The following is a 25,581-nucleotide window of genomic DNA, read 5'->3' as shown; positions in this document are numbered from 1 at the left end:
ACGTGGGCCCGTCACTCTTGTCCACACGTGACGGCGGCGGGACACACATGGGCCCTTCACTCGTCCACGCATGACGGCGGCGGGACACACATGGCCCCGTCACTCTTGCCCACGCATGACGGCGGGACACACGTGTTCATGGGCGCAGTGCAGCCGGGAGGATGACCCTGCCACCATCCGTAGGGCATACCACCCACTCAGGACACGGAGGAGTGCACTCACCTACACATGTCCTTCCGTCCTCCCCCAGCACGTAGGGATCCGTGCACTCACACCTGAAGCTGCCCTTGGTGTTCCTGCACCGGGCCGACGGATGGCAGGGAGGGTGTGTGACGTCTTCACACTCGTTGATATCTGCACAGACCATACGGAGGTCAGGAAATGTCCCCGTCCTCCCCGTCCCTCGGAGGCACCTGCACTCTCCCCGAACCGTGGGCAAGAGAATCCGAGAACCCCCAGTACCCTGTCAGCCGCGCCCCCTGTGCCAGGCCTCTGCCTGAGCACCCGCTCTCTCCGTGCCAGGGGGTGTCCTCTGAGGTCAGCCCGACAGTTGGCCACTTTGTGGCCACGCTGCATGGCGTGACCATGACGCTGTGCAGGAGACCCCGCCCACACTGATGCTGACCGGTCCCTCCCGGGCTGATGGCTCACTTCCATTCAAACTTCGTGCCAAGTGCTCGTGCCTGAGCATGAGGTGAGCCAGCATGGCCGGGGTGCACCGTGGGGCCACTGGGAGCTCACAGCACGCTGGGTAGCTGTGCCTCATCGGATGTGGGGTCAGATGGGGGTGGAGGATGCTGGCACCTTCCACACCGAGTGGCACCTGGCCTGGTGGGGGACGGGAGCGTGGGGGCCGGGGGTGGCCAGGGCAGGGCTGGGTCTGTGTGTCCGCTCGGACTGTTTTCCCACCAGACGGCTCACCCTCAGAGAGCTTGCGAGACCCCACGACCCTTGGCCCTGACCACGGGGGGAGCGCTGGCTTCCCAGCCCTGAGTCGGAGCCTGCACTCCCAGGCCCGGTGAGCTGGTGTGTTTGGGCGAGCCACCGTCACTAAGGAAGGGGTTCTGCCCTCACGTCTTCTTCTGCCAGAAACCTGGAACCCTTGCCGGATTCCCAAGGCCTGTTTCCACATGACCTGCTGTGTCCATTTTTCTTCCAGTAACGTTTCTTTTCTGGCCAATTCCAGGAAACACAGGTGGTCTTAGTGTCAACAGACAACGTATGTTACAGATCCCTGAGCACGTGTTGAATAAATAAGACCATCACACCCTCTCAGGCCGTCCTGTGTTTGGGGAATGACGTCAACACCAGCTCGGCCTTTACCGCTAGCCGAGCCAGGCTCTGCCCCTTTGCCTTCATCCCGGACCCTGTGCCACCAACAGTCCTGGATGACATGGGGTCAGGGCGCAAGGGGACTTGCCTGGTGGAGGCTGGACCCCTGCCTAGGCCGGCGTCTGGCCACAGAGTGACGCTCACCTCCCAGGGCGCAGGTGGGGAACTTGGACCTGACCAGAGCTGAGTGACAAACGTAAGCCATGGGTGTTGTCCACAGGGCAAGTGCACGTGGGGCTGCAGGGCGGGGTTGCTCCTGACGCAGAGGCCGAGGGTGAGGGCTGTGCCCAAAAACAGACTTCTCCCACATGTAAATGGGCATAATTATGTACCTTCAAGGAGCCGGGGTCAGGACTGCAGCGTGCTTTTTGGGGACACGCTTCGCCCAAGTCAGGGACCCCATACTTTCTGATCTCCCTGCCTGGGGAAGCCGCAGGGCAGGTGGGACAGACCCACACGGGTCTCAGGCCCGCTGAGTCCCCAGATTCCTGGGTCGATCCGCGTGAGGCCAGGCTCGCCTACCCGCCCAGCATTGTTTCCCGTCCCCTGAGCACAGGGTGCTGGCCTGGGCCTCACTGTCAGTGGACAGGAGCATGGCTTTGTTCATCTATCACACACCCTCTTGGCTACGAGGGGCAAAGGGCCACAGACACCCCACTTTTTGTCCACTATGAATTCCCGACTTCAAAGCCCTCAAAAGAGACTCATTACAGTTAATTTGACAGATTTCTCTCTCCATCCCTTTCTTGTGGGTGGGTTAGCAGATGAGTAGGGTTTGAGTGAAGAGAAGAGTGTGCATCTCATCAGATCTGCGCGTTAATCCTGCTGTGAGCCCGGCTTTCCTGCCCGCGGCCATGGCCGTGTGCACCAAGGACCCGCGGAGGCTCTTAGTTTCGCCACATGAAACTGCACTGTTCACGAGTCTGTTTCCCCTTGTGATTCTCGATCTAGAAACTCCCGGCGTGGGCACAGATCAGGTGGGAAACGTTTGTGTATGTTAATAGTACATTTATACCATCCACTGCTCCTCATTGGTTTCTGGACTTTGTTTAAAGATATTCTATCTTAATTATTATGCATTAGGACAAAACACAGCATTGTGTAAGTAAAGAGTCAATACCCTCTCCTTCCTCATTCCGTCTCACTGTGCCGAGTTTGAAACCAAGATTAACGAGCCATCGTCTTCAGGGAGACATTTACAAATATTTTACAAATAAACAGGCTCCATGGTTTTTTAAAAAAGTCTAAGCAGGTTCCTGTTACGCCCATCACTGTGCGTTTTCACTCAGTGATGTTTCATGGACAGCACCGCACGTCAGTGGACATACTGCTGATGTTTTCCGCATGGGTTCACGGTGTGGATGCACCGGAATCCAAGCCAGCCGCTCCTGACGCACGGTGTTCGTGATGCTGGCTCCATGCCCCGTGCTTCTGCTGTGCATTTGACTCAGGAACTGAGAAGCCGTGAGGGGAACCGATGACCATCCCCAGTGTACGTTTGCAGACGCGGAGTCTCAGAGGCTGTGGGTTTGGGAGGCAGACCCAGGAGCCACTGAGGTGGCCAGGCCAGGCGCGTGGGACGTGGACCAGGTCAGGGCCAGCGGGGAGCAGGGTCCAGTTAGAGCAGGTTACCAGCCTTCCCAGACCCTCCCCGCCCAGCCGGGGTCTCAGTAACCGTGCGGGTCCCGACTCGGGGACGCTGGGAGCCCTGGAGCGGCTGCCTCTGCTGCCACAACACCTGGGCCGTGCCCCCAGCAGCCCTCCAGGTTCACCCTGTCACCCCCAGGAGCACCCGTCAGGCTCAGAACTGAGCCAAGGCTGGGGCGCCTGGGTGGCTCAGTCGGTTAAGCGTCTGCCTTCGGCTCAGGTCATGATCCCAGCGTCCTGGGATCGAGCCCCGCATCGGGCTCTCCGCTCTGCGGGAAGCCTGCTTCTCCCTCTCCCACTCCCCCTGCTTGTGTTCCCTCTCTCGCTGTGTCTCTCTCTGTCAAATGACTAAATAAAATCTTTAAAAATAAATAAATAAATAAATAATAAATAAAATATTTTCATAATGATTTTTTTTTTTACATTTAAGTTTTTATAGTTTCTGGGGCGCCTGGGTGGCTCAGGCGCTAAGCGTCTGCCTTCGGCTCAGGTCATGGTCCCAGAGTCCTGGGATCGAGCCCCGCATCGGGCTCCCTGCTCCGCGGGAAGCCTGCTTCTCCCTCTCCCACTCCCCCGCTTGTGTTCCCTCTCTGGCTGTGTCTCTCTCTGTCAAATAAATAAATCTTTAAAAAAAAAAAAAAAGAACTGAGCCAAGGCTCACGGCCAGCGGTCAGTACGAGCCGGGCACAGCTGGGCATGCACTGCCCACTTCAGGGGGAGAGTAATTGTTGGTTGAGGGATTAAGGAAGAAGAAAGGCATGATGGGCGGGCTGGGAAGGGACGTCAAGAATAGAGATTGGGGGTCACGAATACCGAAAACAGCCAAAATCAACACATCAAATGTCCAGGCATTTAGGTAAAAGGGTGTGAGGCACACAGCACTGTGCGTTCCCGTAAGGCGAACTTTCTGGAAGGCGAATCCCTGACAGAGCTCTCTGGGAGGTCTCCCTGCCCTCGATCACGCCCTGGTGAGGCACAGGGTATCCACCTGCCCAGCCGCTCACGGCCTGCTTGTGCAAATCTGGGTGCAAAGGTTTCCTAGTGCGGTCATGAGTTTGGCACCAAAGCCCCCGGCCCTGGCAGGCTCTGACCTGGCTGTTTCTGTGCCATGGGCTGTCCCTCAGGGGCACTCCCTGGACCTGGTTCTGCAGCCGGCGACCCGGTTCTCCATGAGACCCTGCCGCGAGCCTGGCAGGTGCATGGGACTGCGGCGTCGTGGGTCCGGGTGCTCATGGTCTCGCTCAGTCTTCCTATAGGATTTAGAGCCAGAAGCCGGAGCACTGCTGCCCTCCCACGACAGGGCAGTCCGGACATCCAAAACTGAATTGGGCATTTTTGTTACTGAGGAGAACACTGACCATCTGAACCATTTTTAACTGTGCATTTCGGAGGCATTCATATGCAACTGTCACTACCACCCATCCCCAGAGTCTTCATCATCTTACACACGAGTCCTTCTCTCTCTTCCCTGTGCCGAGCCACATGCAGCTCGTGACGAGCAGCCTGCACGCGGCTCCACGCCTGACACCAGACTCCTGTCACAGCTGGCCGTGGCCGCGGTCCGTGGGCCCACGAGTCCGTTGTGCGTGCTTCCAGCTGCCAGCATCGCTTCCCCGGCCACCACCTCGTGCCCGCCGGCAGGGTGGCGAATTCAGGTTGTGGGTCCTTTCTGAAGGAGTCACCAGGAATCCCCGACCTCGGGGTCCGATGCACAGAGGGCCCCCGGGGACGTCCCTGCTGCCCGCTTCTCTGCCGGAGCGACTTGGGGACCCAGGCCCGTCACCTGAGCTCCGCACCCTGCCCCCGACACTGTCCCAAGCAGCCGAGCGCGAGGTGGCTCGGGGCACCGGGGGCAGACCCCGGAGGCTCCCACCTGCACTCGCGTTCTGGCTGCAAGTCCCCACCCGGGCGCACGCGGCCCAGCGCACACGGGGTGAGGACGCGGCCGGGTGACAAGTCTGTTGTGGGCTGTTTGGAGTGGAAGCATTTCTCTTTGGTTTCATCTGAGGAACGGGCTCTAGAAGCTCTTCCTGTAAGTCACCAACGTGCCCCCTTCCCGGCCTGCGTCACCGTCACGGTCTCGATGCTTCATTATCTAGAAAGGGGCCAGCTGGGGCGCGTGCTGGCCCAGGCGGGAACGCCATATTCAGTGCCGACGCGATGCCTGGGAAGACGACGCCAGCCAGGCGCACCTTTTTGTGAACGACACTTATCCTTACTTCCTGTTTGAAAACTGCAGATTTGGGGGTAAAGTCGGTAAAGCCTGTGTGCCCTGGAGCCACTGACCTCTGCAGACAGGGGGCTGGGGATCCGCGCCGCGGGGGGAGCAGGCCACCTGCTCCTGGCCTTGCAGCCGGAACCCATGGCGGCAGGAGAACACGAGCACGCGCCGCCCAGACTCGCCACAGAGCGCGAAGCCCCCGTTGTCCACGCCGTCCGGGAGGCTGCACGCGTCCCCTGCGCCGGGACGGGAGACAGACACCGCTCACTGCCTGGCCCGCCCGCCCGCCCTCCCGCGTGGGCCCCACGTCCCACGGTTCCATCCAGGCCGCGCACGACGGGGTGCGGCGGCGATGAGGAAGGAGCCCCACGTGCCTCAGGTCGCGGCTCTGAGCCAACCCCTCCAGGCCGTGTCCCCACCCAACACGCCGCTCCCGCTCACCCAGCCCGGGGCTGGCAGTCACGATGGCGCCACGCGCCTTCCTCCTGCCTGGGGGCCCCCTCGGGCCCCTCAGCTCCCCCACCTCCTCACCTCCCTCACCCTCTCACCTCCTCCACCCCCTCCACCCCCTCCTCTCCCTCACCTCATCACTCCTTCAACCCCTCACCACCTGCTCAACCCCTCACCTCCCCCATCCCCTCACCTTCCTCACCTCACCCCCCCTCACCCTCTCACCTCCCCATCCCCTCCTCTCCCTCACCTCACCACCCCTTCATCCTCTCACCTCCCCCCTCCCCTCACCTCCCTAACCTCACCACCTCCTCAACCCCTCACCTCCCCCCTCCCCTCATCTCCCTCACCCCCTCCCCTCTCCCAACCTCTCAATCCCTCACCTCTTCAGCTCCCCCATCTCCTCACCTCCCTCACTTCCCCATCCCTTCATCTTCCTCATCTCCCCCATCTCCTCACCCTCTAACCTCCTCACCCCTTCACCTTTCCCAACCCCTCAACCCCTCACCTCTTCAGCTCCCCCACCTCTCCCACCTCCTCACCTCCCCACCCCCTCATCCCTTACCTCCTCACACCCTCATCCCCTCACCCCCTTCCCCCTCACCTCCTCATCTCTTCACCTCCCTCACCCCCTCAACCCCTCACTTCCTCTCCACTCACCTCCCCACCTCCCTCACTTCCCTCATCTCCCCCACTTTCTTGCCTTGCCGAATTCCCACCTCCCAGCTGGAGCCGCCTCTACCACAGCTGAGTGGGGCACACAGCTTCTTGACACTGGGTGCATCTCTGTGGACGTGCCACAGAGGCCCAGTGGACGCCTTGTGCCCCAAGCCCCGTGCGCTCATCCACCCACCTGCCGCTCCCACTCGGGCGTTACGTGCACAGCTCAGACTTGGGGTGCTCACCGCCCCCTCTGGGTGTGCCTTTTGGCACGTGACATTCTTGAAAACAACCCACATGCTACAGCATAATTTAAAATGGGCTTCATGTCACCTTGAGGAAGGGCCTCCTTCCACATGTCCAGGTTCAGACCCGGAATGTTCTCGCATGACTCAAAGTCCCGCGGGAATCTCCCGATCTGGAAGGCGTCAGTGGGCACGCTGGGGAGGCCCGTGTTGTCACAGATGACCCGGGACAGGGAATGCCTCGCCAGCTCGCGCCGCTGGGCCTCGGTGAACACCCCGCTGCTCTCCCACCAGAACCTGCAGAGGGGGAGAGAGCCGAGCATGCTGCAGGGGAGTCCGCGACTGAGGGTGCCTCCCGTCAGGGCAGACAGGGTGTCCTGTGCGGTCCTCCGCGTCGCGTGTTCCCAGACTCCTCACTCTTGGCAAGCTGGGCCCGGGATTAGGGGCTGGCTTGGCTGACTCCCCCAGGGACCTTCAAGGGGCGGGGGCCCAGGCCCAGCCGACAGAGGGGCAGCAAACCCACCCCGCGCTCGGATGCCGTCCTGGGCCTGGGTCTCACGCCTTGGTCCGCGCCCACCCGCCCAAATCGGCAGCCGTGTGAGAGGACACCCAACGGTGGGTTTCTGGGTGTCAGAAACACCTGTGCTCTCCACATGACGTCCGCTCACACGTGAGCCCGGGTCCTTCGGACGCATCAACGGCAGCTCTCGCTTCTAGTGCTCAGCGTGCTCATGCTGCCAATGCTGCGTTTCTGTGATGACCCGGGTTCACGGCCCCACAGAGACGGCCGGGCTGCGTGAGTGCCCACGACACAGCTGTGTTGGGGCCGTGTGGAGTGGGGACCACAGAAGAGCCCGGCGGCAGTACCCACCGATCCCCGTCCCGCAGGGCCTTCATCTGCCTCCCAATGAGGCATGCAAACAGCGGACCCGTGCGGGCCTGGGGGAGGAAGGTCTCGGCCAGGCCGCCCAGCCAGACGTCGATGTTGTCGGGGTGCCCATACAGGTCCATTATCCGGCCGGCAATGCTCGCGTTGGCCATGGCGGTGCGCAGGTCGGCCCACGTCTCCAGTCTGGGCAGGCCGCAGAACTCCCTCCACGCATTGTAGCCTGCAGGGACGGGGGGTTGCCGGTGTTCTTGCCCTCCATCCACGCGCCCGCCCCGCCTGCCTCACCAGAGCTGGGTTCCACCCGGATCTGCAGTTGCAGCAGGCAGGGTTGACCAGAGAGCTGAACTACAGGGGCCCCAGGAGGAAAGGCCACGGTGGACAGGGTGTCAGGGCCAGCCTCAGGGAGGGGTGGGGAGGGTTGGGACAGGTGAGGGGGATGGAGTTGGAGTGGGCACAGCAAGTGGGAGTGGGGAGCCGGGGGCGGGCCCGAGAAGAGGGTCCCCATCCACAGAGTGGCCAGGGGATGGGACCGCTGCTGAGTGACCACCCTGGAGGCAGCTGAGGATGTGTGCTGGCCCCAGGGGAGGTGAGAGGGAGGGGCGGGCAGGACAGCGGCCCTCTGACTTCCCAAAAAGCGCCAGGCCAGACCACTTCCCTCTCCCCGTTTGGGGACTGCTTCCGCCCCACTGGGAGGCCCTGGGCACCCTGTGGGCCTCTGTCCTCGAAGCAACACTGAATGGGCTCCCGGTGGAGGAACCAGAGTGCTGTAAGTTGGCCGGAGACTGGAGACACTGCTTCCAATAGAGCAGCTGTGAGGTGGCCGCCGCCACGGCTCAGGCAGGAGGGGAGCCCAGGGAGGAGCCGGGGGCGGGCAAACCTGGCAGGCCGTGGTCCCGGCCGCGTTGCAGGTTGATGGACGCCAGGTCCAGCCTGCCCGAGCTCCCCAGCACGAACAGCCTCTCCGTCAGCTCCTCGTTCATCAGCTGGTCCTGCACCTGCAGCTTGGCTGGTCTCGCGAGAAGGCCCCTCACCAGGGGGTCCAAACCACCTGGAAAACATCATGGAAGAGGCGCGGTCATCTCCTGAGTCCTGGAGAAACAGTAGTAATACCTCACATAGCAAACTCTGCTTGTTCTTAACAAGGTCACGAATTCAAGGTCACGAATTCACTTTAAGCGATCCTGAGAATTTCCAAGTACTGCTTGGGTTCTGCCGTGTGGATCCCCAGGGACTGACCGGCAGGTGCAGGGGCAGGCCTCACGTCTGAAGGGGACCCAGAGAAGGAGCCCAGCAGTCCTGAAGTTTTCATGTTGTTTCCCGTGGCCGAAGTGGCTGAACAGAGGTGGGTCAGTCGGGGCACCTGCTCCCCTCACCTCCAAGTGCCAGCCCTCTCCACAGGACCCCTTATGGAAAAGCCCACCTCTGGGCTCCCTCCCACCCCGATCACGTGGGTCCTTTATCACGCCTGCCTAGCCTCCCGGCGCTCCAACAACACAACCCAGAAAGTGCACGTGCTCTGGCCTGTTGGGGGGTAGCCTGGGTGCCATCGAAGGACGGGGTCCTGGTGACCTGGCTGACCCTGGCCTCTCTCCCTCATGCTCCGCACACATTCACGTGGGAGCAAAGATCCCCTACCCTCCCCCTGCTGTGTCCACTGGGTGCCAGGCACCCTTTGCAACAGGCCAGAAGCTTCTAGAAGGAGGACGTTGGGAGGACAAGGGGTACAAACAACCCTTCCCAGGCCCTGTTGTGCGGAAGTTCATGCTCCAGTGCTCTGTGGGGGGGACGAGGCAGGAGCAGGCTGCATGTTTAATGGGGAAGATGCTGTTATTTACACTGAACAGGTGCACGTGGGTCTCTACTTCAGTAGCTCTGAAATAATAGGTCAGAGGTACTTGCACCTGGGGTGGTTGCCTGTGAGCTCTGAAGAACGTCAGAAACCCTAGGGGAGATGTCTGGATGAGCAGGTTAGCCTTTAAAAGGCTTTGAATGCATCTGTTTCCCCTATAAACACTGATATTATGCAGCCCCGTGTGATGCGAGGTGAAAGCAGGCCCTCGCCGTGGGGTGGTGGGCACTTTCGGGGAGCCGGCGGGAGGGAGGCCAATCTCCAGCAGGAGGGGAAGCGCACCTTCCTTGAGAAGCCTCCACGGGCTGAAGAAGGCGTCCTGCAGCCGCAGAGGGGGAAGGCCGGGGTGCTCCTGGAAGCGGGCGTCCAGCCGCCTCACCAGCGGGTGCACCGTGGCGTGGCCGAAGCGGAAGGCGGCCGTGGAAAACACATTGGACACGGTGGGGTCCACAGCGGGGTCGTAGCCCTCATAGGGGCCCACGTGCTGCTGGAAGGCCTCAGGGCCCAGGACTTTGGGAACATAGTCTCGCATGGTAATGATCTACGGAGAGAGGAAAACAGGAGAGCTTCTGAGCAGGGGCTACCGGCAGCAGGGCCCACGGTGCCAGACTTGGGCCACACCCAGCAACAGGGAAGGACTTCCTCCTGAGCATCCCCTGGGAGGCAGAGTTGTCCCGGGAGGAACATGCCGTCCAGGTAAGGGAACAGGTGAACAGGTGAATGGATCCAAAGAGCATCCTCACAGCTCTTACACTTACGGAGCTGGGGGGCATGTCAGTGACACCCCCAAACACCCCTCAGGGCAGGGCAGGCCACATAAAGCTTGGGGGTGCACCACGCAGAGACTGGCTGCCACACTGCACTCCTCCCCCAACCTCTTCGCCCCCTTCACCGTGGGCACTCCATCAATGCTGAGCTCAGAAGAGAAGTCAGAGATCTAGGTGTTTCAAGGAACCTGAGAAGCAGAGGCTCAGGATTCAGACCCGTGAGCTCAAATCCCACCTCCTACTTCTTAGCTGTGCGAGTCTGGGGGGTGGGGTGCTGGGTGGCCTCTCTGACCTGGCTTCCTTTTCTGGAAAAGCCTTTTTCATGGAGTTTTTGTGAGAGTAGGAAACATGCATGGCTTTCTCTGTTGGGTCTGTTGTGTGGTCTCCATATGGCAGATATACATTTGTTGCCGAGAGTGGGTCAGTGCGTGTGGAGGACCCCCTCCCCAGGAGCTGTAAGGAAATGACACACCGCCTGAAGTTTACTTGTGATCTGAATGGCTCTGGCAGATTAAAAGTTATGCCGGGACCCCTGTGTTATTCCTTCTTTTCCTCCTGAGTTGTTCTGTCAGCTTGCAAGTTCTTTGTAATGGAAACACGAAGGAAAGGGGCTGGCAGGGGTCTCCACAGGAGCCAAAACCATGCGTGTGTTTTGTAAATGAGGCCTCGTTCTATTTTGGTCTCCGCCTGGAAGATGCACCGCGTTATCTAAAGGGACAGGACAGACCTGGCACTCGAGCCTCAGCAGGTGCCTTTTGTGATCACCGGACCACACCGTCCGCTGACTGGACCGGATCTCTCTCCGCTCGCCCTGCCCTGCACTAAGGCCGCAAAGTGAGTTCTCACAAGGGTGTTTGTTTGTTTGTTCTGGTACTCAGTAGTTCTGCGAGCCGGCTGCAGGGACCTTCGTGGGACGGTGGTGGGGCTGTGGTGGCTGGGGAAGAAGCTCAGGTCTGAGGCCCAGGCGGGCATGGCCGTGGGCAGCACAGGTCTACGACTGTGGATTCACTGTGGGGGAGCACCCTCCCCTCCGCAGAGCATCAGCCCCGGTCTCTGATTCCAGCGCCCGTGCCGTGAGGAGCCCCGTCAGCGGTAACAAGGCGGCCATAGTCCTGTGGTTTCTGTTTGGTGCGTGCTCCCCAGAGGATCAGGTATAAGGGCTCTGCTTGTAGATTTAACAGTAATTCTCTTTGCTGTAAAAATCAGTGTCAAATTCTTTCAGTATTTAAAAAGATTTTGGTCAATAAATGACATCCAATGAGGTATAAGCCAATGGGAAAGACTGTCCCAGAACATGAAGGTCTTCGGTTGTAGCTTATCAGTTCAGCAGACAAGCTGTTCACATTCTCCGACTGTTGGAAGAAACAACAGCCACCATCTGCATCCGTATAATAGGTCCCTTCCAAACTAGATGTGTTTTCTGAATGCATGATCTGTACTTTGCAGGAGTACAGCGGGAGTGGCAGCTGCTGGTAGGCAGCTTCCCACTTGGCCAAAGGTGCCGCAGTCCGTGCTTTCACCTCTGGGGCCTGGAAGACGCCGAATGGAGGCTGGTCCAGGGCTCCTTGCCAGATGGGTCATCCCTGAGCCGGTTCAGCGACGAGTGAGGAGCACCTGGGTCACTGATCAGCACGCAGAGCAGTGACGACTTAGTCGTGCACAACCTGGCCCTCAGCCCAGGTTGGCGCCACAGGCTTGTCCTCGGGCTTCTCCACACAGGAGGTTGGTGTGGCTCTTGCTGCCCCACTTCTGCTTCTTGTCCCCACAGCACAAGGGAAACGGCCTTCCTCTTCCCCACCAGGGACACTAGACAGCTTTAAATTGCAGTGGAAACGATTCTAATGACATCTGCTTCCCTTTCTCTGAAGTTTGACTTGGGTCCCAGTGGGCACAGGGCGCATTGTCCCGACATGCAGAGGCACGAGCAGGGAGGGAGAGCCCGGGGACACGCCTGCACAGGGCTGTCTGTCCTGGGGCAGAGGGGACCCTGGAACGAGCTGCAGAGGAAGTCGGGGCAAAGGCCTCAGTGGGGAGCAGTGCGGGGCTCTGGCGGACAGGGCGGGGCTGGCGAGAGGCTGTGCAGGTGCAGGAGGCAGTCGGGGCGCTGCTGCTTCGGGTGCGGGGGGGCGGGGCAGGAGCCAAGGCCGGCCACGTGTCCCTGGGCCTAGCTGCTCAGATCTGGGTGGCAGCCATGGAGCTGGGCGTGCTCTCTCTCTTCTAATTTGCAGACATTCTTCTTAGTGACATACTGCTTTTCAGGAGAGGAGAGATCCAGACCACGGAAGCAGCAAAGAGGGACAGACTTGCGAGAACCCGCCGGACGCAGCCCTCATCTCGGGAAGGGTTTTATCAACGCAAACGCAACCTCTTGTTATTTTAGGGTTTCCGAGGTATTTGCCAAAAACACCGAAGAGAAGCTATTGACTGAGAAAAACACACTAGGGAATCTGAAAGTGAACGGTGAAGCCGAGAAATGTGGACCTGTCCTGGCATGACGCTGGGAGCTGGGCTTCCCGCACGCACTCCCGAGTGCCCACTTTGTGCACAGCCCGGTCCAGCGGCGGACAGCGCGTGCCCACGGAGCTCGTGTTCGGGAAGGGTCACAGGCACACACAACCAAGCACGCCGCTGTCAGGGACAGAGCCGGGAGGACTCCCTGCGGCAAAGGCGGGGGCAAGACACCCCAGCAGGAGCCCGGGAACCACTCCCCTGAGCCTGACTCGGACACCACTTTGTTCAAGGTCAGATCATGTCCAACAAGCTATTTGAAACAGTGACAGGTTTCCAGGTCGCACTGTACGCTGTCCTCCAGATCTGCCTAAACCCGGCTCACAGATCCTATATGGCTCCCACTTTTATGTCACTAACTACGCGTGTTCTCACAATTCGCAGGTGACCTTGTCCAGACCGAGCTGCGTGCGTAACGGAAGCCTCGGGCCCTCGGCTTGCGGGCCGGGACCCCACTTTCTACTCTGAGCCCCGCACCCACACGCCCCCTGCGCCCCCACGAGCACGCGGGGCGCCGCAGGACCTTGCGCACCTGGTGCAGGGCGCCCACCACCTTGCGCGCCTCCTGGTAGGTGGTGTCGGCACTCCAGTGCGTGTTGAGAGCCTTGAGCGCGGACGCCAGGCGGTTGTGCTCACGCAGCCAGAGCGTGTGCACGGCTGTCAGAGCGGGGACCTCGCTGGCACGGCCGTCCCCCGCCAGGAAGCAGGGCGCTCCGGCCGTCCCGCGGGGGCCGGGCTCAGGCGCGCAGGCCGTGGGCGCGGGCGGCCGCGTGAAGGGCAGGTAGGCGCGGCCCGTGTCCCCGTAGCGCGTGTTGACCCGGAGCAGCCCCTCGGCGCTGGTCCAGTTGCGCAGCTGCTTCTCCGAGGCCGGGGAGCTGCCATACACCGTGGACGCGTCCAGGAACGAGGTCAGCCCGTTCATCTGCTGTCGCGGGTTGGCCAAGGTCAGGTTGCCAAAGAAGGCGCCTTGGATCCCGGAGCCACAGGCGGCAGAGGAGCGGTAAAATGGCAAACAGGCGCCACCTGCAGTCCCCGAGGCGTTGCTGGGCAGCTGCGGGAAAGGGCACATGGGGTCACCCAGCCTCTGCGGACACCGGAAGCTCAGGCTGGCCGCGGGCCTGGGCCGCCGGGCAGCGTTCTCTGCGGGTCCACTCCTGCCTGTTGCCCTCAGTTCCAGCCTGCCACGGGCTCCTGCCGGGGTCAGTGTGCCGAGAGGGGGACCCCCCGCCCCCGCCGGGGTCAGTGTGCCGAGAGGGGGACCCCCGCCCCCACCGGGATCAGCGTGCCGAGAGGGGGACCCCCGCCCCCACCGGGGTCAGCGTGCCGAGAGGAACCTCCCCCCGCCCCCACCCGTGCCGGGGTGCCGGGGGGGGGACCCCCTGCCCCCACCCCTGCCGAGGTCAGTGTGCTGAGAGGGGGCCCCCCGCCCCCGCCGGGGTCAGCGTGCCGAGAGGAACCTCCCCACCCCCACCCCTGCCGGGGTCAGCATGCCGAGAGGGGGACCCCCGCCCCCACCCCCGCCCCCACCCCCGCCGGGGTCAGCGTGTCGAGAGGGGACTGGATTTAAGGTAGCTGTGATCAATGCAACCCCTATGTTGTGCTCTTTTACCCCTTCTCCCAATTTTTCCCTTTGGTGTACTTTGTTTAGATGCCCAGCCTGTTGGGGCCTCCTCTGTAGATGCCCAAAGGGTCCTAACTGCTGGTTTTCTTATCTGGCCCACCCACCAGAAAGCCCTTCCAGGTCGGGTCCCCCTTCCAGCCACACAGCACAGCCTGGAACAGCCTGGAACAGAGTGGCTGCTTGGCGAAGGTGTAGGGGGCAGATGCCGGTGAGGAGGCGACCCCGACTGGCTGCTCTTGGGTAGGAAGTGCCCCCTGCCAGCCTCCAAGATGTTTTCTACAGAGAAGCGATGAACACCCCCACCTGTGTGGTGTCTTTCCTCGCTGGTAAGAGGGGAAGGAGAACGGTATTTATGGAGACCAATTTGGCAATATCCGTGGCGATCGTCCTGTGCACCGCCCTCTAGCGCTGCCGTGTTGTCCCCGGCAGCTTGCCCCTTAGGGCTACACGGGCGCACGGCTCATGTCCACAGACGTGCCCTGCTTCGTTATTTGTGACCGCGTGAAAACGGCAAAGCTCGGAACTTAAATGCTCATGAACAAGCAAAAGGGTTAATAAGTTATAATGCATACTTTAAGACTTTAAGAAGTCTTAATCAAATTTCTGTCCACTTAATGATATGGGGAGAAGTGTACTAACTACAGCTAAGCGACATGCACCAGGTGCCGAGCATGCACACACACGCACATGCTATGCACACATATGCAGGGACAATGCACAGGGTTTTCCCAACAGCTGTTACCTCCTCGCTCCCCGTACAGGACAAATGGGGGTTTTGACCTTTCATTTATAGTTCTGTTTGATTTTTTAAATGACATCTGTTATTTTCATAATAAATAATAAAAGTTTAAAATTCTACCTGTATGGGGAAACATGGGTTTTGGTTTTCACAGGTCAGCTGGCAATCAGCTCCTCCCCCAAATGCAGCTTTGCTGGTGCTCTGAGGTGTGAACGCAATGTCGTGATCAATATATTGCCCCCACACCATCAGGAGATCAGAATATTGGTCATCCTCTGTGACGGCCTCGTTGGGAACTTGAATGACTTGTCTTGTCACCTCCCGGACCTGATGAGAGAGACCAGCCTGTCATGCGGGATGGACATCTACAGAGAAAGAGGACACTGAAGGATCCTGAAGGTCGGGGACACTTGCTCAGGGGACGGGGAGCCCGCAGGCCAGGGCACTCACTCAGGGGACAGGGAGCCATCCGTGTGATAATGGCCATGATCAGAGGGTGGGCCCCGGGGGCCAGGAGGGCTGTTCCCAGGCCTGGACACGTTTGTAGGTGTGATTACTGTAAGGACCCTGAGACAGGGGTTCTTCAGGGGTTCTAAGTTCTGGGGTTCCAAGTTCTGGGGTTCCAAGTGGATCCAATGCAATCGCAGGTTCTTAAAATCTGAGAGCCTCTCCTGCCTGTGGTCAGAGGGGATGTGCCTTTGGGGGGCCGGGAAGAGGCTCTGCTGCAGCCCCGCCCACACCTGGTCATAGCCCCGTGAGACCCACGTCACACTCCTCACCTCCAGAACTGGAGGGTGGGAACACTGAGTAGCTTCAGCAGGAGCAGAAACCTAACAGCCCGCATGAAAGATTTCTGAGCTTCGATTGCTCTAAGTAGCTGTGTAATTCTGGCAAATACGGGTTTACAGATCCTGGTCCCTTAACTCTGAGAGTTCAGAGAGCCTCGGGGCTTGAACAGGCATCTAGCAGGATGGGAAAGGTATTCCTAACTCATTTAGGGACAATCGAGTGGAGGCTGAGAGTGACCTGCAGAAATGTACGGGGACAAGCGCAGCTGCAGGGGCCCGTGCTGCCCCACTGGGCCCAGCCACCAGCTCCCACGCTGCTCCCAGCTGCGAGGAGCACCTGTCCCGCTCAGCCACGGTCTGGAAGAACAGCCCAGGAAGCTGATCCGTAGAGAACCTGGGGACAGGGTACCGGCCCCAAGCTGGTGTGGTCAGATCCTGACTGCTCACGCTGAACAGAGCGTCACGGTCGTATTTCTGGAGAATTCCACTGTCTCACGTAGTACAAGACCAGGCAGACTGGTTTATTGATGGAAGCAAGTAGTCAAATTGAGAGCAAAATATCCACTTTTTAACCAAATTCATCAGTGGATTGGATATGGGTCTGCTTAGCAAATAATTTGCCTCTGGGAGTAAAGCGGCAACCATCATTTTGCATAAATGAGTGAATTACTTAACTGGTAAGTATCTTTGAACATACATCATCCTCTGCCTATGGGTAAAGGAATTTATTTCAAAATGCCAAAAAAAGGGGCACCTGGGTGGCTCAGTCGATTAAGCAACTGACTCTTAGTTTTGGCTCAGGTCGTGATCTCGGGGTCATGATATCAAACCCCACATCGGGCTCCGGGACCAGCAGGGAGTCTGCTTGGGATTCTCTCCCTCTGCTCTTCCCCCGCAACCAAATAAATAAATCTTAAAAAAAACCCCAAATACCGAAATGATTGTGAAGAGCAGAGAGTTGGACGAGCCTTAATCTAAATCTGCATCGTCCCAGTCACTGGCTGGTGACTTGCATCGCTCCGCGCCTCAGCTCCTAAGCTGGCGAGCACAGGCTCTGGGAGGGTGGAGAGGACCAGGCTCTGTGAGCACGCCGCTGGGCACTCCGCCCTGAGCCCGGTCTCGGCAGCAGGCTGGCGTCCTCCAAGACGGCGGTGTCTGGCAGCGCCACGGGGACCGGGTTCCAACGGAGCTGGCACAGTGTGTGGAGGCACCTACCGGGGGCAGTGGGAAGCCGTTGTACCGCAAGTGGGGGTTCCAGCCTCTGGGCTCACTGACCCCGTCTTCGTAGGCGGGCGGAAGCCATCGCGCCAGGGCTGTGTTGGAGGCTCCCCACCTGGGGTGGTCTCTGTGGAGACAAAGTGAGGCTTGCAACCCCGAGATAGCCTACATTTGGAAAAAGATGACAGCTGAGTGAGAATGGAAATATCAGTTCAAAGAGCCAAATGAAATGGGAATCTTCTGTTAGAGAAAAATTTGCGTGTGTGTGTGTTTTAAAGGATAATTTGGACGTAAAATCGTTACAGTGTTCAGGTCCCCTTGGCATTTGTCAACCAAATCACATGGGAGAACCCAGCGGGGGTGCTTGACGGCCGTTGCAGGTCTTTGCAAAGAAGTGTGCGCGAGGCCAGTTTGGAGGCGTGCGGTCGACAAGTGTCTGGGCTCGGGAGGCCACGCGGCCAGAGGGTTAGGGTTGGAGAAGATCGGGATCTAGACTTCTCAACAAGTGTCTCATGCATCCAATGTGTAGACACTTGGAACATCTAAGATGCGAAGTCTAAGAGATTCATGACAAGCTGAATGATTTTGTAAAGTTTTTGGAGTGTTGAGAAATATAAATATTTAAAAATCCGTTGCTTTGTTTTGACACGTTATGATCACGATTAAGGAGGCTACATACGTGTATCATTCTTCCATAAACGTGACTGATTTAGAAGCTCTGCCTGACGGTGAAAGGAACCGTGAGCTACCCAGGGAGGCCGCGAGTCTGGACAACCAAGAGTCCGCACATCTGGAGGCGAGATGCAGTTTTGGCCCCCGGGACAGACTGAACAGACCACGCTTCTCTTAATGGTGCCACACGGCTCTGGACGTAGGGAAAAGGACTTCACTGCTGCGTCACTCATGTCGCCACTGCCCCTCGAGGAGCCCTCCCGAGGGCCTTGCTAGCAGGAGGCGGGATGGGGACTTCCGTGCGTCTGCAGGGGCAGTGGGTGGGGGAGAATCCTATTATCCATCCTTCACTGATCTCCAGCGCACCATCGTGGCTCAGTTTGTAGAATGACATGGGACAGCAATGCATTTAATTAGCGGCAGTAAGTCAGCGTGGGGAGATTGGCGTGTGCTCTCACAGAGTGTCAGATTCGTTACAGTTGGTTTCTCTTTATTGAAATTCCACTGCTTGGGGGGCGGTGTAATTTCACTCCATTAAAAATAATGAAATATTCTTGTGACTGCTTAGGCCATGATTTTTTTGCTGATTGACTTTATATTTCAGTAGCTTATAGGCTGTCATGAGAGCCTGTGGCCCTCGCCTGTCTTGTGGACACTCAGCAAGGGTGTGCACTTGACCTTCCCAGCCAGAGCCTCAGCCTGCCCAGCGGGAACCCAGGACAGAGCACGGCCTGTGCCGGGGGTGGTGTTCGGTGCCATCCGGAGACCTTCTCACGGCCTCCCCACAAGGCATCCGGCGTCGCTCCCGTGTCAGAAGAATCTCTGCCGCCATGGGATCGACCTTTAGCTCCAAATCACTTGCTTATTAGTGCTGGGTTCTGGGCCGCGGGAGGGAAAGGGTCATAAGCTGACGGAGTGAGCGGGTGGGAGCATTTCCGGAGGAGAGGTTACAAGGACATAGCTGTCTGGGCTGTGATGTTTGCAAGTGCTAGCGCCCCTCTCCGAGGCTCCGGCACCCTGGATGCCGTGACACCCCGGGTTCTAAAGAGAGAGGCAGGTCCAACTACCAGCCTGACCAGGGCGTGGATGCAAGTCCACAGTGGATGCTGGGAGGCGCCGGTGGGTGTCCTCCCGGCCACGGACGTGGGAGCACCGGGGCTGTGTGGTGTCTGCTTGAGGAGATGCAGTGTCACCAGGTGTCTCATGCTGGGGGAACTGCGATGGAGCTTTGACCTCTGTGGCAACGAAACCTTTCCACACCCTCATCTGCGAGTGGTGCACACGTGGGCAGCAGGGCAGGGGACGGGACACGCAAACCCAGACAGTCCCCCCGTGGCCCCAGGACCTAGAGTGGCTCCTACCGTGCCCGATGCGCTGTCCGTCAGCCTGAAGCATAAGAAAACTCAGCCCATGGTGCGCGGGCCTTGGGCTGGAGCTCCCTGATTGTAGGTGGTGCAGACTCGTGAGTGCGTGGTTGATCGATGCGGTGCTTTTCCATCATGGGCATGGACTTGATATGCTCCAAGAACTCTGGAAACGTCCCTAGTCTGGCATCATTCGTACCCGTGTTATGGTCCACGTATGTCAGGCATGAAACCCACACCAGCAACATCTACTTTTCTATGAGTGTCCTGGGGCCTCAGGGGCCGCATGCACCTGTCAGGGGTTCTGTTTTGTTTCAGTTCAAGCATCAGTATTGTAAACGACCTTAGTGTAGCTTGAGCTCTGTTGTCTGGTGGCTACAGTTTGAAGCAGGTTAAACACAGGCCTCCCTACGAGAGACCACCATGTGAAGGACGTCCACTCCAGTAAGATCCACAAGCCGTCACCTCTGCCAGATGGTTTCACGAGTTACGTCAAACCACAAAAGAGAAGAAGCAGTGAGTGTGGATATGACCCTGTGGCAGGTGTCCTGATGGAAAAGGGAGCCGGTGGGGGAGTCTGCAGGTGCTGGTGGACATAATGCCTGTTCACACATGTTTGGAAGACCGATCCCACATTTAGTTTGGGTTTTGACAATTGTTTCAACAAATTAATGCAGAGAATTTTATACACACCAAATTAAACACTAAACCCAGGTAGGTCAGGGTTCTGCCTATAACTCAAACGCATGAATCAGATTTTGCCTTCAGAATATATCACTTTCTCTAGGCGCTCATGGGTTCTGAGGTCAGAAATTCTCCCAGGATGAGGCTCCGCGCAGAATCACCACGTAATGGAGATGGGTCCCGTCCCGCAGCCCGGAGGGCTGTTCCCAGTCCGTCTCTGTGTCCACGCAGGATGTCCGTTTGGCAGGCCTGGGCATGAAGCAGATGAGTCCAGTGATGGTCGGTGTCTCTGTCACCGTGTGGATGGAAATGTCATCTGCAATCTCCATCCGTCTGGTGGGCGGGTTAGAGGCGGTGAGGGCCAGGCTTTCGAGCAGTCATCGTTAATTTGCTGTTAAGCCTGAGCCGGGAAAATTCTGCTGTAATTTTGAGATTCAGCCATCGCCACAGATGAATACATCACAGCTGCCCGATGGTGGGAGCCTTGCTCGCAGGAAAAGGCACATGGAATTACATTTATGGTCCTCCGTGGCTAATGCCTTGGGCCAGGATCCAAGAGGTGAGATACTGTCTGGTCATTCGTGGGGAAAATCATGCAACACTTACAGTATCGGGATTGCAGACTGCATGAAAGGACCTTTAGACATTCTCTCTCTCAAAAACCAGAAACCGCTCTGCCAGGTAAGCATCCTTCCCGTTCACAAGGCAGAAACAGGGCCCAGAATGCCGGTGAGAGTCATCAAGTGGTCACTGTCACATCCAGCAGCCCCAGCAGAGATCTGAGTTTACCGTAACGGATGAGAGCCGCACACATGCCCACACACTCAGGCCCGGAAAACCCGGGCGGATGTGGGGACCTGAGGAGCCACCGGGCAACGCTCCCGAGAGCAGAGTAGGGCCCCCGCAAACATGCACTGCACTTGCTTCCATGCATGCAACGCCCTTGTAGTTCCAATCACGTCTGACAAACGAGGAAGATTGTAGATTGTAGAAATCCTTCTTTCCCACTTCCGTTAACTGATGGCGCGGGGTGATCCCAGCACTTGGCATATTCTCAGTAAAGGGAAAACGAACATGAGAAGCCACATCCCACACCTGGGACACCCACCCATCACCCCACTGCAGGAAAACTAGCAGAAATGGAGGCGTCTTTTCAATCCACCATTTGGAAATTCAGAAGTTATACAGTTAAATTCCAAGTCACATTTGGCTTAAAGATAGAATGACGGCCAACAGCAGTCAATACGCAGAGCCAGACCCCGTGGTTCACCGCCTGGCAGCAGCAACCAGGTAAGAAGCGACGCCGTTAAGGAAAAAAAGAAAGTGGAGAACAGCCCACAGCGTGTCCATATTAGAGTCTAGAAAAAAGGAAGTAACAAGGAAACAAGCCCCCCCCCCCCAAATCAAAAAGAAATACTGGTGAAATTTTAGTAAAAAATAGGCAGCATAACATGGTGGTAAAGACCAATATATCGGAGACTGAATTCTTGGAAACTGTGTAAAGAAGTCTGACCACTGGTGAGTCTCAAACGAATAGCAGTCCTAGCTTCCTGCTGGTCACAAACGTGCCTTCAAAACAGAAATAAAAGATCACACTCTAACCTGGATGCTCTAGAAACTCAGCTTAATAACCAGAACTATCCAGAAGGAAAATACACTTCCTCAGGTGAAAAATACGTGCCAGAAAGAAATACCCGTCCTGTCCTTAGTCCCTCTATCTGAACACACTGGGGTTAAACAACCCGGGGCACAGAACCTGCGCAGCGGGCTGGACCTGGGCTGCAAGAGCACGCGTGCACGTGGGAGCAGCCCCGAGCGGGGCGTCCGTGCGCACGGAGGACTCCCACCCTCCGCAGCCTGCGCCCCAGGCAGACCCCGTGCCGTCGGGGAGCGGGCGGCCGACGGAGGAGACAGGCTCGCCCGGTGGTGGGGGGCTTCCCCAGGGCTGGGCTGGACGTCCTGCCCCTGCGAAGGGACCTGGGAGGCTGAGCTGAGGGGCCCAGGCCCTCCCGGGGAGGGGGCCGGAGAGGGGACGCACTTGCTGGTGTGGAGTGGCTTTAGCAGAGTGCAGGAGGGCACCTTGATCATCTGGGAAACCCCACATGTCCTGGATGATTTGGTCCACTCAAGCACCACCCTCTGTCCTGAAGCATGGACTGGACCACATGCCCGTCTGTAGGCAGTAGCCCCCGTGAGCCCCGTGACCAGCCACGTGGGCACCACCGTTTTGTTTCACTCTGAGATTCGTTCTGCGTTTCTGGTTAGTCCAGGAGTACAGTCATCATAGGACCTAGCCTTCCAACTGCGAAGCTCTCTGTAATAAAAATGGGAGCTAGTCCTGTTTATGCTGGACCCACTGGGGCCCGTGGTCCCATTCATCAGCTCGTGAGGACAGGTCTGTCGTATTCCCCAGCATGTGTCACAGGGCCTGGCTCAGGGCGCTCAGAGTGTTTGAATAAATATAGGAAGGGAGGGAGGGAGGACAGCCATCTTTTTCCCAGCTCCCACCCCGGGGACAGGGCCATCGTCATGCTGCCCTCCAGTAGCTGGGTGGCTCTGGTCTGGTGCAGACTTGTGTCCTGGGCCCCGTAGCCGTCCTCCACCCAAAGGACATCTGGGCCTCCTCACCCTTCTCAGGGTTCTGATCTCAGTCGAGCCCAGGGTTCCTGGGCCTTCCCAGAACCCAACTCTAGGGGACGCTTTGTGGGAAGGGTGGGGCAGCGTCGGGACACCCGCGGATGGAGTGGACAGGGTGTCTAAGGGACACCTGCAGACAGGGTGGGGCAGCGCCCAGGGGACACTGGTGGATGCGGTCATGTGGGGGGCACCGCAGACGGGGTGGGGCAGGTGGGGTGGTCCTGGGCACTCAGAGGCGGGGGAAGACCCGGTGGTCTGCAGCCCCCCTCGGGATGGCCTCCAGCCCTGCTGGGGCCCAGCTGCCACCAGAAGACAGAGCCAGTCCGACGGAAACGCCCACCTGTTGTTGCAAGCGCCCGTGATGAGTCTGTACTTGCTGGTCAGGCAGGTGTCTGGACATTTGGGGGGTAGCATGTAGGGCAGGCATCCGGACACGTTCGCAATTGTGTTCAGCACATCTTCCGGCAGGACGTCTGGGTGGAAACAACAGCACACTGACTGCCGTTCGCAATGACGAGCCTACCTGTGGCCGTGCACGTGGTAAGGAGGTCTCAGACGGGGCCCCAGCCTCCACACAGGGGACCCCCGCACCAGCCGCGTCTCCTCCTTCTCCTTCAAGCCCGTCACGGTTCCTCACTGCGAGGATCTGGGCCTTTAAAACCTATGTCTGCTTTGTGACCTTTCAGAAAAGCAAGTCAGAGCCCTGACCCCACCTGTGGGGCCGCATCCCCGAGCGTCTCCGCAGCCTGGCAGCGAGGCCGTGCGTCCAGCAAAGCTCGGTCCTTACCCTCCCCCAAGCCCGCCCGGTCAGCTGTGCGGGCAGCCTGCCTTCTCTCTGAGCACTGGCTTCTGGTTCCCTCCTTGCCACTCTTTCCAGGTTAGGCCCCAGAAAGCAGGCTTATCTCTATTTATTTCCCCAATGCTGTGGCTGCTTATTCAACAAATCAGAGCAAGGCCTGCTTTCTTGTGTGTTCCTAGACGGAATCATCGGTCACTTCTCCAAGACGGTTTGTACAAATCCCCCAGATAATGCCATAAAAACAACAGCCAGATACCGGTGAGGTTCAGACTCGCTAGAGGAACTCTGGAAAGAACGCATATTCTGTTCTAAGTCGGAGAGAAACCAGACTGGCCTCTCGGTGATGCAGGGAGCCGTGTCTGCCAGTGGCTCTGTGCGAGCAGCAGAATGACCCCGGGGCCGGGCTTCCCGTTCTGCCCACGGACGAGCACGCGCTCCTCATGAGGCTGAGCACAGCTCCCTCCTGACAGGATGTGCTCAGGCACCCATGAGAGGAAACCGGGTCCCCTGCATGGAGCCATATACTCTCACAGCTGCACAATGAACAGAAGCAGGGCCAGGAAGGAGCCCGGAAACTGGGTGCCCGCACACGGCTGTAGACGCTTCGCGCTGACGAGGTCACAAGGCCACGTGTACTGCCAGGATCGCTTTTCTCACACTGCACGTTGTCCACTCCTGTCCACCTTGTTGACAACGGAAACCTCAGGAAACTGCATAAATCAGTCGGTTCTTCGGTTCTGCATGTTGGGCTGGACCAAACCCCCAGCCTCGTCTCCCCAGTCACCTGCCTCCCCAGAGCTGAGCAAGGGCACTGACCCTGGAGCAGGTACCGGGGGCTGGGGGTCCGCGCACGCACGGCCGGCCTTAGAGCCCTTGCTCAGCCCCACAGTTTGAAACAAAACCATGTCTGATGAACCGTTGGTTGCTGTGAAGTCAACTGAACCTGCTAAGTGTGGTATCTGAGAATTCTGGTGAGTCCTGACTTGGCTAAGCCTGTCTTACTCGAAAGGCTAACTAGGAAGCGACATATCTATACACGGTGGAATATTGCTCAGCCACCAAAAATAATGAAATCTTGCCTTTCCCAACGACGTGGATGGAGCTGGAGGGTATTATGCTGAGTGAAATAAGTCAGTCACAGGAAGACAAACACCATATGATCTCACTCATGCGTGGAACTTAAGAAACAAAACAGATGAACGTAGGGGAAGGGAGGAAGAGAGAGGGAAACAAGGCGTAAGAGACTCTTAACACTGGAGAACAGAGGGCGGGCTATTGGAGGGAGGTGGGGGGATGGCCTGGCTGGGGATGGGAGGGCACCTGTCGGGATGAGCCCTGGGTGTTGTAGGTAAGTGAGGAATCACTAAAGTCCACTCCTGAAACCCATTTTACCCTATGTGTTAACTAGCTAGAATTTAAATAAAAACTTGGAATAAACAGATTTAAAAAAATAAAAAATAAAGTAAAAGAAACAAAGGCTAAGTCAGCATTAAGTGTCTCGGCCCTTTTCAGAGGGAGCACTCAGAGAGCAAGCGGGCCGTGACTCCACACTGAAGAAGCCTGGATACGTCTGATTGTCCCAAAGCCCGTCTTCCAGGCCCCATCCCAGGATGCACAGACCGCCCGGTCTGGCCGGCAGCACCCAGCCTTGGGCAACAGGCTGCCTTCCTCTGAGGCAGCGCCTCTGCCTGTAGCCCGTGTTGTCCCCAGGTCAGGGTCAGGGTCGGGCGGACTGGCTCTCAAAGCCTCGGAGGAAGTCATGGAGGCCACGGCCACGCAGCGGGGAGGGGCTTTGCCCCGGGCGGCTCCCAGGAGAACGCGCCTCCTGGAACAGCCCTGCAAGCAGCTCCCAGCCTTCCAACCGGTCCCCAGAAACTGCCGCTTGGACGCCACACGGCCGCCGCCCCACATCACAGGGACAGGTACCTCCCAGGGAGCCCAGACACAATCTCATGCCTGTTCGAGCAGCGGTTAAGGATCCGCCATGTCCGAGCGTGGAGCCGAGTGAGAAGCGCCCCATGCAGTCCCCGCCCAGCCCTGCGGTCTGCCCCTCGGGGGCCGCTGCTCAGGTGGGGGCACCTCAGGGGGCTCACCGGTGGGAGGCCAAGATCGCCCGAGCTTCCCGGAGACGCTTGTCTTCAGGGCCTGCATGGAAGCTTCCATGATCTCGGCCGCTCGGGCAATGGCTCGGCTGGTTGGCTCAGGGAGTTTGGAAAAAGACAGAAGCTGTGATGGACGAGGGATCTCTCTTTTGCTGAGGTCCCTGCGGCAAAGAGGAGACACAAAGCGGGTTATTCGTTTATGGCTGCTTTCAAAGTAATCACTACTCAATTCAGCAGAGCACATGCCAAGGACCAGCACCGTGCGGGTTCGGGGTGGGCGTATCTGGAGGCCGTTCACCAGGACCGCCGTAGAGGGACAGGACTTGGGGCAGATAAACCTTCTCATCAAAATCCAGTTATGGGGCGCCTGGGTGGCTCAGTCGTTAAGC

General features: G+C 58.4%; 1 protein-coding gene across 1 annotated transcript in view; it reads right to left on the bottom strand.

The window, feature by feature from the left end:
* Positions 1–25,581, bottom strand: part of TPO (thyroid peroxidase) — a 44,153-nt gene that overhangs the window by 8,555 nt on the left and 10,017 nt on the right. The window contains 11 exon segments of the mRNA XM_021697577.1: positions 223–354; positions 5,266–5,436; positions 6,644–6,852; positions 7,427–7,664; positions 8,322–8,492; positions 9,576–9,834; positions 13,101–13,619; positions 15,049–15,255; positions 16,932–17,061; positions 22,632–22,764; positions 25,184–25,353. Coding sequence (XP_021553252.1) covers positions 223–354; positions 5,266–5,436; positions 6,644–6,852; positions 7,427–7,664; positions 8,322–8,492; positions 9,576–9,834; positions 13,101–13,619; positions 15,049–15,255; positions 16,932–17,061; positions 22,632–22,764; positions 25,184–25,353 — 2,339 coding nt within the window.

Source organism: Neomonachus schauinslandi, chromosome 10 (assembly GCF_002201575.2).
Source record: "Neomonachus schauinslandi chromosome 10, ASM220157v2, whole genome shotgun sequence".
NCBI classification, from domain to species: Eukaryota; Metazoa; Chordata; class Mammalia; order Carnivora; family Phocidae; genus Neomonachus; species Neomonachus schauinslandi.
Note: the sequence above shows the minus strand (reverse complement) of the source record. Positions and strands in the feature narration are given on the sequence as shown.